The sequence below is a fragment of the Capsicum annuum genome, chromosome 1, assembly GCF_002878395.1.
Source record: "Capsicum annuum cultivar UCD-10X-F1 chromosome 1, UCD10Xv1.1, whole genome shotgun sequence".
NCBI classification, from domain to species: domain Eukaryota; kingdom Viridiplantae; phylum Streptophyta; class Magnoliopsida; order Solanales; family Solanaceae; genus Capsicum; species Capsicum annuum.
The window spans coordinates 251239006-251251245 of NC_061111.1; the positions used below are offsets into that span (position 1 = coordinate 251239006).

The 12240-nt window shown below is 30.9% G+C and overlaps 1 protein-coding gene across 14 annotated transcripts; it reads right to left on the bottom strand.

The window, feature by feature from the left end:
• Positions 1-1932: 1932 nt before the first annotated feature.
• Positions 1933-8726, bottom strand: LOC107850477 (homeobox-leucine zipper protein ROC8). 14 transcript variants are annotated; one of them, XR_007048625.1, is made up of 9 exons: positions 7882-8726; positions 7719-7793; positions 7453-7615; positions 6606-6862; positions 6346-6435; positions 5087-5536; positions 4881-4978; positions 4283-4388; positions 1933-3126 (listed from the first exon to the last, which is right to left on the bottom strand). XR_007048625.1 is itself a non-coding variant. In XM_047401592.1 (6 exons), the coding sequence occupies exons 2-4, from the start codon at positions 6831-6833 to the stop codon at positions 5366-5368; spliced, it is 489 nt and encodes a 162-aa protein (XP_047257548.1). In that variant the 5' UTR covers positions 6834-6862; positions 7035-7206; the 3' UTR covers positions 3651-4388; positions 4881-4978; positions 5087-5365. The 14 variants fall into 14 exon arrangements, 2 of the variants coding, with proteins under 2 accessions (XP_047257548.1, XP_047257551.1); XR_007048624.1 differs by having other exon boundaries at positions 7396-7615; positions 7705-7793; positions 7882-8712; XR_001668620.2 differs by having other exon boundaries at positions 2133-4082; positions 7396-7615; positions 7705-7793.
• Between the last annotated feature and the right edge of the window lie 3514 nt (positions 8727-12240).

The following is a 12240-nucleotide window of genomic DNA, read 5'->3' on the forward strand; positions in this document are numbered from 1 at the left end:
TGCATTATTCTCATTTTTTGTTCTTTATCTATTTGGAAATCTTACCAATTTAATTGTGTTGCAAATGTTCCTTAAGTTGGCTTTGCCGATTACATGCCTCATAATTTATCGAGAAGAAGATTTTTGGACAGGTTATCGAACAGACATCGCGTCCATTTGTTTCATATTAATTTATTTCATCATATTATAATTATTACATGTCATGTGCGAAAAAAATATCAATTTACAACTAATTCTACTTGATCATATATTAATGTGTTTGATAGTGACTCTCTCTTCTTCTTGCTAAAGTCAGTTATTGTTTTGCTAATGCAATTGTTTATATTGATGTAATTAAGATTGTTTGGATCCATAAATAACCATTGTACTAATAAGTATCGTTGGTAGAATCTCCATGTTTCTTTTTTGTTTTTACGATATCCACTGTTTATGTTTTTGACATTAATCTACTTGACTAAGATAAGTTGAACATTAAAATGACAAAAGAAAGCTATATATAACTCTTCATTGAAATAAAATAACGAATATTAACAACTTACACCTGGTACAAGCAAAGTGGGGAAAAACTTCTTAATTCTTTTTTCATTCTGCATTCCAATCTGATAAATGTCATGAAAATTTCTTAATTATATTATTTTACCATTGTTTTGGTATTGAAATGCCAAAAGGTAGAATTTCAAGCGGTAGAAGTATATTACTAATTTGATTTATTGGTCATTTTGTGTTCGAATTCTAAACCGCCAAGTCGCTGCTGGATGCTTACGATCAATAGAACACGGAAAAAGTAAATCGAAAAAGGTTATGAGCTTGAGACGAGTCAACAAAAATCTTATGATGAGCTTGAGAAGAGAGATGCACAGAGTATTGACACTATGACCTGGTAAGAAGCAAAGGAGGGGAAAATTGTTAATTCGTTTTGATATAGAAATGCAGAAAGGATGTGTAACAGGGATATATATTTTTGTTGCATTGGTCACTTCTGGTAACTTTTTCTCCCATTTTTCGTTCTTTATTACACTGTTTTCTGGCACTTGATTTCTTAGAGAGTTCATCAATACTGGTTCAATTCTCATCTGAACAAAGTATATCTTCACATATTTAGGTGAAGGTAGATTCTTAAAATCCTAAGTTCCTATACATGAATATAATAAGTTGGCATATATCTCACAACTTTTGTTTTATATCGATTATAACACCATTTACATCTCTAAAATTCAAGTTGTATTATATGCAGATTAGATTTGAACATGTTCTTCAATTTCATCTATTATTTGTTGAGTTCTTTTAGGATCATTTGAACCAAAACGGAAGAAATAAGAAGGGATGAGTATCTCAGTTTTTAACCATTTTACCAATGTGAAACTAAAGTTTTTGTGGCATAACACTATCATCAGATAAATAGCTCATACATCTTTGGCAAAGCAGTGAGCAAGATTTCATAGTCACAAATTAATTAACACATCTTTTGCAACATTCTCCTTCTATCACAATGGGAGATAAAATACCAGTTCCTTGAGGATCTGACATAGCAAATTGCTGCAATGTGGAGCTGATTTATGGTGCTAAGTGTGCTGAAACATCACTATAAAAAGTAGTAAGTTTGCTGAATATTCTCTTAGTTCTGGTGAGATTGTTGGGAGGATATTAGGAGGTTTATTAATGTAAAAAACCTATGGGAAACCAACTTTTTCTTACTAGTCTTAATTATTTTTGCCATTACTTGGTAGGACCCTATTTGTTAAACCAATATTGAGTTGAGATACTCTAAGTTTTTACCGGTGAATATGAGAGAGAGAGAGTTTGAAAGTGCATTATCTCATTGCTCGAAGGATTAGTGAGAAAGCGGATTTTGTAAAAGCTAAAAATGCCAAGAAGATTATCAGATTCGGAGGTAGCAAAATAAGATCTCTGTCACGACATAAGGCATCAGGGTTTTATAAAAGTATTCTCTAATGTAAGTCAAGCGACTTTCATTTATCTCAATACGTACGGATAAATCTCTCGATTCATGACAATTAACTTATATTTTTGCATTATAAAATCCCCTAAGCTAGTTTTGGTCGGAGTAAACCTCAAACTAAGTGTCATAATGAGGGTAAAAGCTGAAATTTCCAGATTGCTAATATGCTTCATCCGATCAACCATTCCTTTGGGAACAAAGCTTCTCTTCATTAAAAACAGAAGTTGAAATCAAAGGAAATGTGAAGCGTTCCATGAACCCTTTTGATTACCTAATAAAGTCGTTTGAACACCATGAGATCTTATGTTCAAATCCCAAGGGAGATAAACACAATCTGAAGTGCATTTTCACAGTAAGATTTTGATTCCCTGAATTTCCCTATCTTGTTGTACATATCAGCCAAACGTACATTCACCGATGCAACTGACTGGTGGTTCTTCCCTTTGGTAGACTTGAACATAGTAAATGCTTTTTGGTAAGCACAAATAACCTCATCATCTCGTGCCATAGATAAATGCATGTCGCCAATGTTGCAGTCAATGGCTGCTGTTACTTCAGCTTCCTGGCCACTGGCTTCCATGGCTATGCCTGCCAAAACATAATATGCTCACGAGAAGCCTCATAGTCTCCCTTCGAAACGTAAATAAGCCCCAAGAGTCTCCTCTCCTGTCAGCAGCTTCTTCAGGAGAGGTTGATGAATTTTTCTCCTTGTGAATGTCAAGAGCCATCTGACAAAGCTTCTCAGCCTCATCAAATTGCAGTACTTGAACATGGGCTTCAGCGACATACCTGCATGTGTCGCCAAATCTCGTGTCTTTCTCTTTGAGAACTTTCCATTGAATTTCCAGGCCATCAGTACAGCACAGTATTAAATTCTCTAACTGCCTGAGCATTGATATGTATCACCTAAGTGCATGCACCCTGTAAATGTTGCAAGTGCATGATTTTGTCCCATATCCAAGTCAGGAATTTCAATCGATCGCTCCAAGTGAGGAATTGCTTCATTGTACTTTCTTATTCGGCAATTTAAAGCTGATACAACGTGCAAACACATAACAAATTCTGAACTTCTCTTTCCTATCTTCAGCTTCTCTTGAGCTTCTTTTAACTGTCTTCCCATCTTTCCTCCTCCAGTTATGCCTATCCTTCCTAAAATATCTTAGCACCTTCCAATTGAAAGGAAAACAGAACCACCGAAGAGCACAACACACATTAAGAACAAACATCCAAACATTAATAGATGGAAAACCAAATCACCCGCTTTTCCTTTTAAAGGAACAAAAGTATCCACAACAGACTGCTCCAATTATCAACAGTTGTTTCAGTTGTTAGTCTCACTGGTGGATATTGGATAATGTATATTTTTCTAGTGACTTTGAAAACAAAATCTTCATGGAATATTAGAATATTCTAGTTTCTTACTTAGATGAGAGTTTTGCAGGACAAAGTAGGACCATGGAAAAGTCCTTTGAAAAGTCTAAACAATTAGGATCTCAATGAGCAAGCTGAAAATCAATAAAACATAAAAGATATATAATTTAGATGTAGTAGTAGTAGCTTGAATAAGTTGAAGATAGTTGATTTTTTTCCCGGAATCAAATATACTAGTGTCAGTATTTATTTTTCTTTTGGTTTCTTCAGAGCCCTAATTAGCGTGTAAAAAGGTGAAAGGATAATGCAACATCTACCATTTTGATTTGAAAGGAAATATCATTCAAAAAGAAGATTTTGTATCCATATATCTGTCTTTATTCTTTACATATACACGCACCCAAAATTAGAAGGATAAAATACAACCAGCCATGGAGTAACTGTCCAATCAACATTAGTCAGGTCCTTCTCCAACCACTTGTATTGATCATTTGTAATCATAAGCTTAGAAAATCTTAACACTTTACTAAATTTAGCAGAACCGCAAAGAAATGAAATGGCCCTACAACAGTAACAAAGAAGAGCAACGTAAATCTTCTCTTGCAAGCTTTCCATTGCCCGAAAAATGTGTCCACAAACACATTAAGTTTGAAAAGGTGATCAAAATAACTGTAATGTGTTTTGCTTCAATTCTTCTCTCTTGCATAACATTTTATTAAGCCCAAGATAAGATGGGGTCACACAAGTGCATCTGCACATGATATATATACAGATGAACCATTGGAATCTAAGATGAGATGAAAATAATTCCTTGGTCTTTTACTCCAATCTTCTCTTTCTAATATCATGTATAGCTGGGAGTATTTTTATAGGAGATTCAGTGTTTTCATTACAACTATACAGAAAATTATTACTTATCAAATCATAGATATTCAAAAAAAGGATCCTTACATTATTTGGTTATTCACAACAAACATGACACCTCAGGTACTTTAGCCATCAACTTCAGTGAGAGTAGGAGGGCACCAAAGCTACCAATATTCAATACGATGCGCACCTGTCATTCAAAAGAGGGAGATAATATATCTAAGAGTCAAATCTGTTCTGCATTTAGTTGTAGGAATGAAGCCAGTACATCAGTTGCAGACCAAAATAATTGATTTTAAAGAAATCTATAGGAATGAAGCCAGTACGTCTATTGCAGACCAAAATAATTGATTTTAAAGAAATCCATTTCGAAAAGTGAATTGCATGGTTAAGGCCCAGGATAGAAGAAAGCAGTACGATCAAAATAAGAGAACAACAGGTCTTGATTAGAGTATAAATAACCGAGCAGTTCTGAATGGCTAAACCATGACTATGTATGGCACTTCTAATACTTATCCAATAAAAGCATGACATGGTTGGATTTCAATAGAAATATATGATTATTTAGCCATTGGTCTGCATTAACCTTCAGAAATAAGACTACTCTCGAAAAAACACTCTCTTGACACTAGCACATAAAACAGAAGAGATCTTATTATCACAATTTCTGAGACATCAATACCTATGGTTCCGGAGCTGTGATAGTGGCAGAATCAACCTTTGATCCTTCTCATTAAAGCGTGATCTTGTTTCTGAAACTTTTCCAAAATGACACCGTAACTGTAAGGCCAAGAATAAAAGAACTCAATCAGTAATTAGCAGGCAAGTTCTGAGAAAAATGTAATATACTTAGGTTTCAATTGTAAGGCCAAGAATAATAGAACTCACGCTAACCATTCAGTATTACTGAAAGTGTGGAAGACCAAACTCTTTGCATGCTTCTCTTCCAACCAATCAGCACGATGATTCACAAGCAGTTCAATATCCTCTTTTTGCCTTTCCCCCGACTTGATAGCTTAGAATCTCAGACATTGGGAAAGTAAACATAATTACATGATATCCTCTTGATGAATACCAATCAGTGTATTTCTTTAGATGCTTTTGCTTGCACCTAACCATCTCAACAGTACTACCACTGTCCTAGACTTTATTGGTGAAGAATCACAACTACTCCAGGACAACATCAACTATGATATTAATAGCCCAGTCCGGCAGAGCAACTTCCGTTGGTGGGAGAAGTCTCACGAGAGTACTACAGTCCTCTTCTGACAGGCATTGCATAACCTGCCTAGGAGAAAGAGAATCCAACACCCCACTTGGGAGTTCCCTGAACCAAGCCTGTTGAGTTACATAATGTTAAATCAAGGATAAACATACCAAGAAAGGAGAAAGGTCTACAAAGCGTGGCAATGATAAAGTAATAACTTTAACGCCATAGAAAGTATGAAATGTAACTGCTAAATTGCAGCACAAACATTACATGAGATTTCTTTCCAAAAATAATCATAAATGTCGAGGGCATAAAAGGACTTTGTTCTAATTTCCAGCCTGAGATACAAAAGTCACTTTAAGCTAACAACATCATTATAGGGTGAAATCATGTACACCTTCATGAAACGTAATTACTATATTTACATCAGAACACCACAAAATATTTCTTCACAAAATAACAATAACTACTAAGGACATAAAAGGGACTTATTCGTTTCACCAAACACCTTAGGTGCATCTATGTATAACAACATCGTAACACCAGAAGTCATTTATAGGAATCACATATTTAAGTGCTTGGATTGGCTTATTTTAAGTACTTTTGGCCTTTAACTTCTTTATTCACAAAAAAAAATATAGTTTTTGTGGTGTTTGAGAAAACTTAAAAAGTGCATTCAAGCAGTCACTTCTAAGCTAAAAAAGTGAAGAAGTAAGCTAAAAACCGAAACATAAGTATTCAGCTTTTAGCTTTTAGCTTATAAACTATTTTTAAGTAGACAATCCAAAAATCCTCTCACAATTCATAAGGAAGAGGTAATTGTGAATCCAATCAGATCTTTGGTTGATGATGTAAGTTTGTTTTCTAAAAGGAAAACTCATGCCTTCAATTTTCAAAGATATCTCTACATATCTACCATTAAATAAACTTCATTTACCCTGAGCACAGAAATAGAATTCCCTGGATGAGTGTCATTTGCAATGTGAGCTACCTCTTGTATTGAATTTTGGTTGAAAAGAACACCCCGCTGTGTCAAGGAAAAAAAGATCAAAAACAATAGAAGAATTTCTCAAAATAATGAATATTTTTTAATTAGAACAATGTGAAATATGCACACCCTCCATATGTACTACAAAATAAAGAATGATAATGGTCTTCGGGTTTCAAATTCAAGAAGCTTAGTAAATTTTTGCACACCTGAGATCGAGTCCTTTCATCCCTGAGGAAGTTGAAGACATGTAGTGGAGGAATTGGAGAGGCTGCACTGATAACTACGCCATTGGGATGGCCAGAATCGGTGCACTTTTGAAGGGTGGCTCTGACTTCAAACTCGTCTAATGTAGAAATGTTGTTCCACTGTTGTCCATTGGACAGACTTGTGCTAACACAGAAACTACTCGCCATTCTTTGAGCCACTTTCATCATGCTCCTCTTCCCTTATGGTGATGGAATCACTGCCACCATTGCATCAGACACAAATTAAATTCAAGCAAATCGATTTTCCATTGTATTTGAGAAACAACTTTCGTATGTTTGCTAGTATATTAGTCTCAAGCTCGAGTATAGGAGAAGTTGTAGTAAGTGGATGATTCGTGTAAAATAAGAGTCAAACTAACCGACCCTTACTAATTTGGAAATTGCTCATAGTTGATGTATTGACTAAACATGTATTGGATGTAACATTAATTAGTGAATGTAGCTCCTTCAAATTCACGAGAAGCGTTGCCACTAATCATTAGACAAGCATATCTGTCACACATTTTCTGAAGAGAACCAAACCATCTCTCCGCCCAAAATGGCATACCATTATGTATAAGATCTCTGTATAGCTTACAGAATTGAACCTTTCTCTTCCACTTCAACATATTCCACCAAGTTACCAGTTGTACAGTAGAATTAACCAATTAAATATAGTACTACTACTGCTGTTAATACGAAATTATAGAGCTTAATCACGAAATGGTGATATTGAAGACATTTCAAGAACCTTGGAATAACCATTCAACATGTCTTGTATCAAGTATCCACATGGAAGCTTATGAACCTTGCATGAAGAGGGAGGATACTAATTTTCTCGAGTAACATCATAAGAAACATCGACAATTGCCCATGATCCCGGCTCAATCTGCTGGCAAAATTGTAGGAAATACGATTCTCGCGTTGGGACTTGGGACTAATGAGGAAAGCTCTTGCTGTTCTTCATACATCTGCAAGTAGTAGGACTAATTTTGGCCTCAACAATATATATGAATATAGTTTCAAAGAAAAGATGGAAATTAAGACTATATTTCTTTACCAATTGTAACGTACTATTACGCCTGCCCATTATGCCACATGATATTACTTCAAGTGTTCTTGCCTTTGAAACAATTGTAGGAAACAATTCTGCCCATAATGAGAACAGAGCAAAATTTTTACTATTGGGTTATTTGGAAGCAAAATATAGATAATGAGAGCAAGAAGATAGACTAACCACATAAATGAACATATTAATGATCGCAAGACCTGACTCCCTGGAATCTGAATGCGAATATTTGGATTTTTCAATGAACTGTTAGCCTTTGGAAAAATCTGATCATAACTATCGATGCTAAGTAAATCTCTGCCTATAGACTTTGTCCATAAAGGTTCATCAGTTTGTAAAGGCCTATGCTTATCACTATCAAAAGTTAGAATACAAGCCGCCAAATGAAGTAAAAGATTAAAAATGGAGCATTACCTTAAACTCATGAGAATAAACTGAACTAAAGATAATTATTTGCATATATTCAAGAAGATAACTTTGAAGATAAAATTGGGAGAGCAGAAATTTTTTCTTTGGATATTTTTTGCTGGAAAGAAGTAACATTATCGTATTCATAAAGTAAAACCCCAGTCCATAAACACACAACCCCTAAATCTCAATCACTATAATCAGAGATTGAATCTAAAAGTTAATTTTTTGTTTTTTGAAATAAGTGGTTACCCTTAAAAGAGCGAGATAGCGGAGGAAAAAGGCTTGTTTCAAAGAGTACCTGAGTTCGAGAAACCTAAATGATTGTTTCAAGAACTCTTAAAAAAGGGAAGAAATGTGGATCAAAGAGGGAATAAAACAGCTCAAGAACAAAAATTATGCAGCTACACTGAATCAGAAGAGCAAGTCGATAGGATCCAAATCCAAAGATATCTGCTAACGGAATGTAGGTGAGGGAAACTATCCAAACACAGAATTAGAACTCTCTACACAACCATTCGGTGGCAATTGGAACAAATGACGCGAAGGCGAGTGAAATTATGTAAGCTAATGACAATGCTGTCATTTGATGCGAGAAGTAGGTCAACAGTTTAAGATTGTGCATAGAAAATATAATTGACTATCAATATCACAAAAAATTAATTAAAAAAAGTAACATATATTATTTAAAAATTATATAAAAATATTAAAAATTATAATATTAATAACTTAAAATATTTAAAAACATATTAAAAGTATAATTGATTATTTAAATTCATTTTGTATCACAAAAATTTGAGACAAATAAATATATATTGAGCTGGCTAGATCCTGGTTGAATCTAAGGATGTATATATGCAATTCATCCTTTTTTAAACTTTGGTTTAAATATATCAAATTGAAAATACAAGTTTTAATACAGTACGTTGTACATCAAAAAGTGTATAAGAAATAATGTTAGCATAAATCATACCAATATTACTAATACAAATATTATTAATATATTCTATTAGCATTATTTTTATACGCTCTAACAAACAACTCCACATTTGAATGGAAGGAACATATACAAAAGCAAAGCTCAATAAAATATCTATATAAGTATGTTTTATCATGTTTTCAAAGTCAAATAATTTAAATTAATATGAAAGATGGTAACTATAGTTTTTTTTTTCTATATAATTTTTGAAACACTTAAATTTGAATTTAAAATATTAATTTAGTTTAACTTCAAAGAACAAGTTGACAAATAAAAGAGAATGAGAAAACGAAAACAAATAATGTTTATGGCGGCTTTGTAAGGGAATACATAATTATCTTGTAAAATTTAACTCCTTGCAAAATACTACCAAGTAGTCAATATATTTTGTATATTCATGTGTTATAATTCATAATTTGAACTAATATCAATTTAAGTTACTATACATAGTAAAATATCTTAATGTTGGGTCGGTGCTGACACGGGCCATGTTCCTCTAGTTTTATTTTATTATAATAGAAGAGGTGGTTTCGACCACCTCTCATTTACTATATTATCCCCTATTTGTAATGGCAACAATATATATTTATCATATTGCCTCTAATTGCTCCGTGATTTACTATATTACCCCTAATTAATTATTATAAGTGATTTATATATTAGAATTAATAATATTTTTTTATTATATTACCCTTAATTAATTATTATAAGTCATTTATATATTAGAATTAATAATATTTTTTATTATATTACCCCTAATTAATTATTATAAGTCATTTATATATTAGAATTAATAATATTTAATTAAAAAATAGATATTTAAGACGTTTGTTTCAGCTGCTTTAATCGTGATTTTACCATATCATCCCTAATTAATTATTATAGGTCATTTATGTATTAAAAAATTAATAATATTTAATTAAAAAATAGATGAAATGTCTGTCTATATTACCCGTAATTGCTCTATGATTTACTATATTACCTCAAATTAATTATTATAAGTCATTTATATATTAGAATTAATAATTTATATGTATATATATTATATTATTTATATATTTATTTATTTATTTATTTCTTTTCTTTTCTTTCCTTTTCTTTATAATAGAAAAGGTGGTTTCGACCACCTCTCATTTACTATATTACCCCCTATTTATAATGGCAACAATATATATTTACCATATTGCCTCTAATTACTCTGTGATTTACTGTATTAACTCTAATTAATTGTTATAAGTCATTTATATATTAGAATTAACAATATTTTTTAATTATATTACCCCTAATTAATTTAATTAAAAATAGATATTTATGACGTTTGTTTCAGCTTCTTTAACTGTGATTTTACTATATCATCCCTAATTAATTATTGACATGTCTACCTATATTATCCATAATTGCTCTGTGATTTACTATATTACCCGTAATTAATTATTATAAGTCATTTATTTATTAAAATGAATAATATTTTTTTATTATATTACTGCTAATTAATTATTATAATTCATTTATATTTTATAATTAATAATACTTAATTAAAAATAGATATTTATGACGTTTGTTTCAGCTGCTTTAACCATGATTTTATTATATCATTTCTAATTAATTATTATAAGTCATTTATGTATTAAAAAATTAATAATATTTAATTAAAAAATCAGCTGCTTCATCATTTACTATATTACCCCTAATTGCTCCGTGATTTACTATATTATCCCTAATTAATTATTATAAGTCATTTATGTATTAAAAATTAATAATATTTAATTAAAGAAACCAACTGCTTCTTTATTTACTATATTACCCCTAATTGCTCTTTGATTTAGTATATTATCCCTAATTAATTATTATAAGTCATTTATGTATTAGAATTAATAATATTTTTTTATTATATTATCCCTACTTAATTATTATAAGTCATTTATATATTAGAATTAATAATATTTAATTTAAAAAATAGATATTTATGACGTTTGTTTCAGCTGCTTTAACTGTGATTTTACTATATCATCCCTAATTAATTGTTATAAGTCATTTATGCATTAAAAATTTAATAATATTTAATTAAAAAATAGATATAGATTGATTTGATATGGCGTAGCACCTCTAGTATATATAGATTGATTTGATACTTTCTCTATGTGTAAAACTTTATGAATCAAAGTTAGGGGATCAATTTGGAAATTAATATAATATTTAGGTTTGGAGAAAAACATAAATAATCTCCACATTAGGTACTAATACTTAATAGTCACAAAATATTAGTTTTTTTGATGAACTTAGTTAATTTTAACTTTAAAAAGAAAAAAAACTTTCAAGAAGTAATAAGTTATTTATTATTTGTACCTAAATATTGTACTTATATATTATCAATTTCTTTATTTCTAGGGTTTGAATTATCAAAATGAACAAATTTCATATTAAAAGTGGTTTCTTTTTTTAATAAATTCTATATATTGTGAATTTGAATTATTTAGAATAATATAAGAGGATATTTTGACACATGTAGTGTTTATTTAATGTGATAAAATATTTTTATAAGTTGCTAATAGTATTTAGAAATTGAATAGTAGAATAATAGTAATATTTTTAGTGTAAAATTTATAAGTGCAGTCTAGAGAGGGTAATACCCTATTATGAGAGTAAGTTTAATTAATACTCGATTCAAAAATTATGTATGTAAAATAAGTACGATTATAAAGAAGCAATATTATAATGAAATAAAGGAGAAAAACGATAATAACGATAAATCGATTTAATGCTCTTACCTCTACAAATTGAAACGGACTCGCAGATATTTATCAATCTTATGCACACTCGAATAGATCTCTACTCACATCTTTTCTCCGACTGCTTTTATTGATAATACGATAATCGAAATGACGTTGAAAATAATCAGATAATATTTTATTAAAAATATCAGTATCGTGTACCTATTTATATTGGTACATATACTATTTATAAATTCTACGATAGCAGTAGCATTTTGCATATTGTGATCGATCTCCTCCTGTTAAATTAGATTTAATGATCAAATATTAGTATTCTAATAATGTGATTTAATGATATTGTAATAACAAAACAACAACAATATAATCAATAATAATTAACACTGAAATCCATAAATAGACAGATGAGAA

Bases quoted from the DNA above. Each gene is read 5' to 3' on its own strand.
- LOC107850477 (XM_047401595.1), bottom strand. From the start codon at position 6,833: ATGATGAAAGTGGCTCAAAGAATGGCGAGTAGTTTCTGTGTTAGCACA. The intron at 6,436-6,605 runs GTGTGCAAAAAT...TCCTTGACACAG, and splicing joins ATGAAAGGACTCGATCTCAG to CGGGGTGTTCTTTTCAACCA. The intron at 5,537-6,345 runs GTAAATGAAGTT...GTAACTCAACAG, and splicing joins ATTCTATTTCTGTGCTCAGG to GCTTGGTTCAGGGAACTCCC.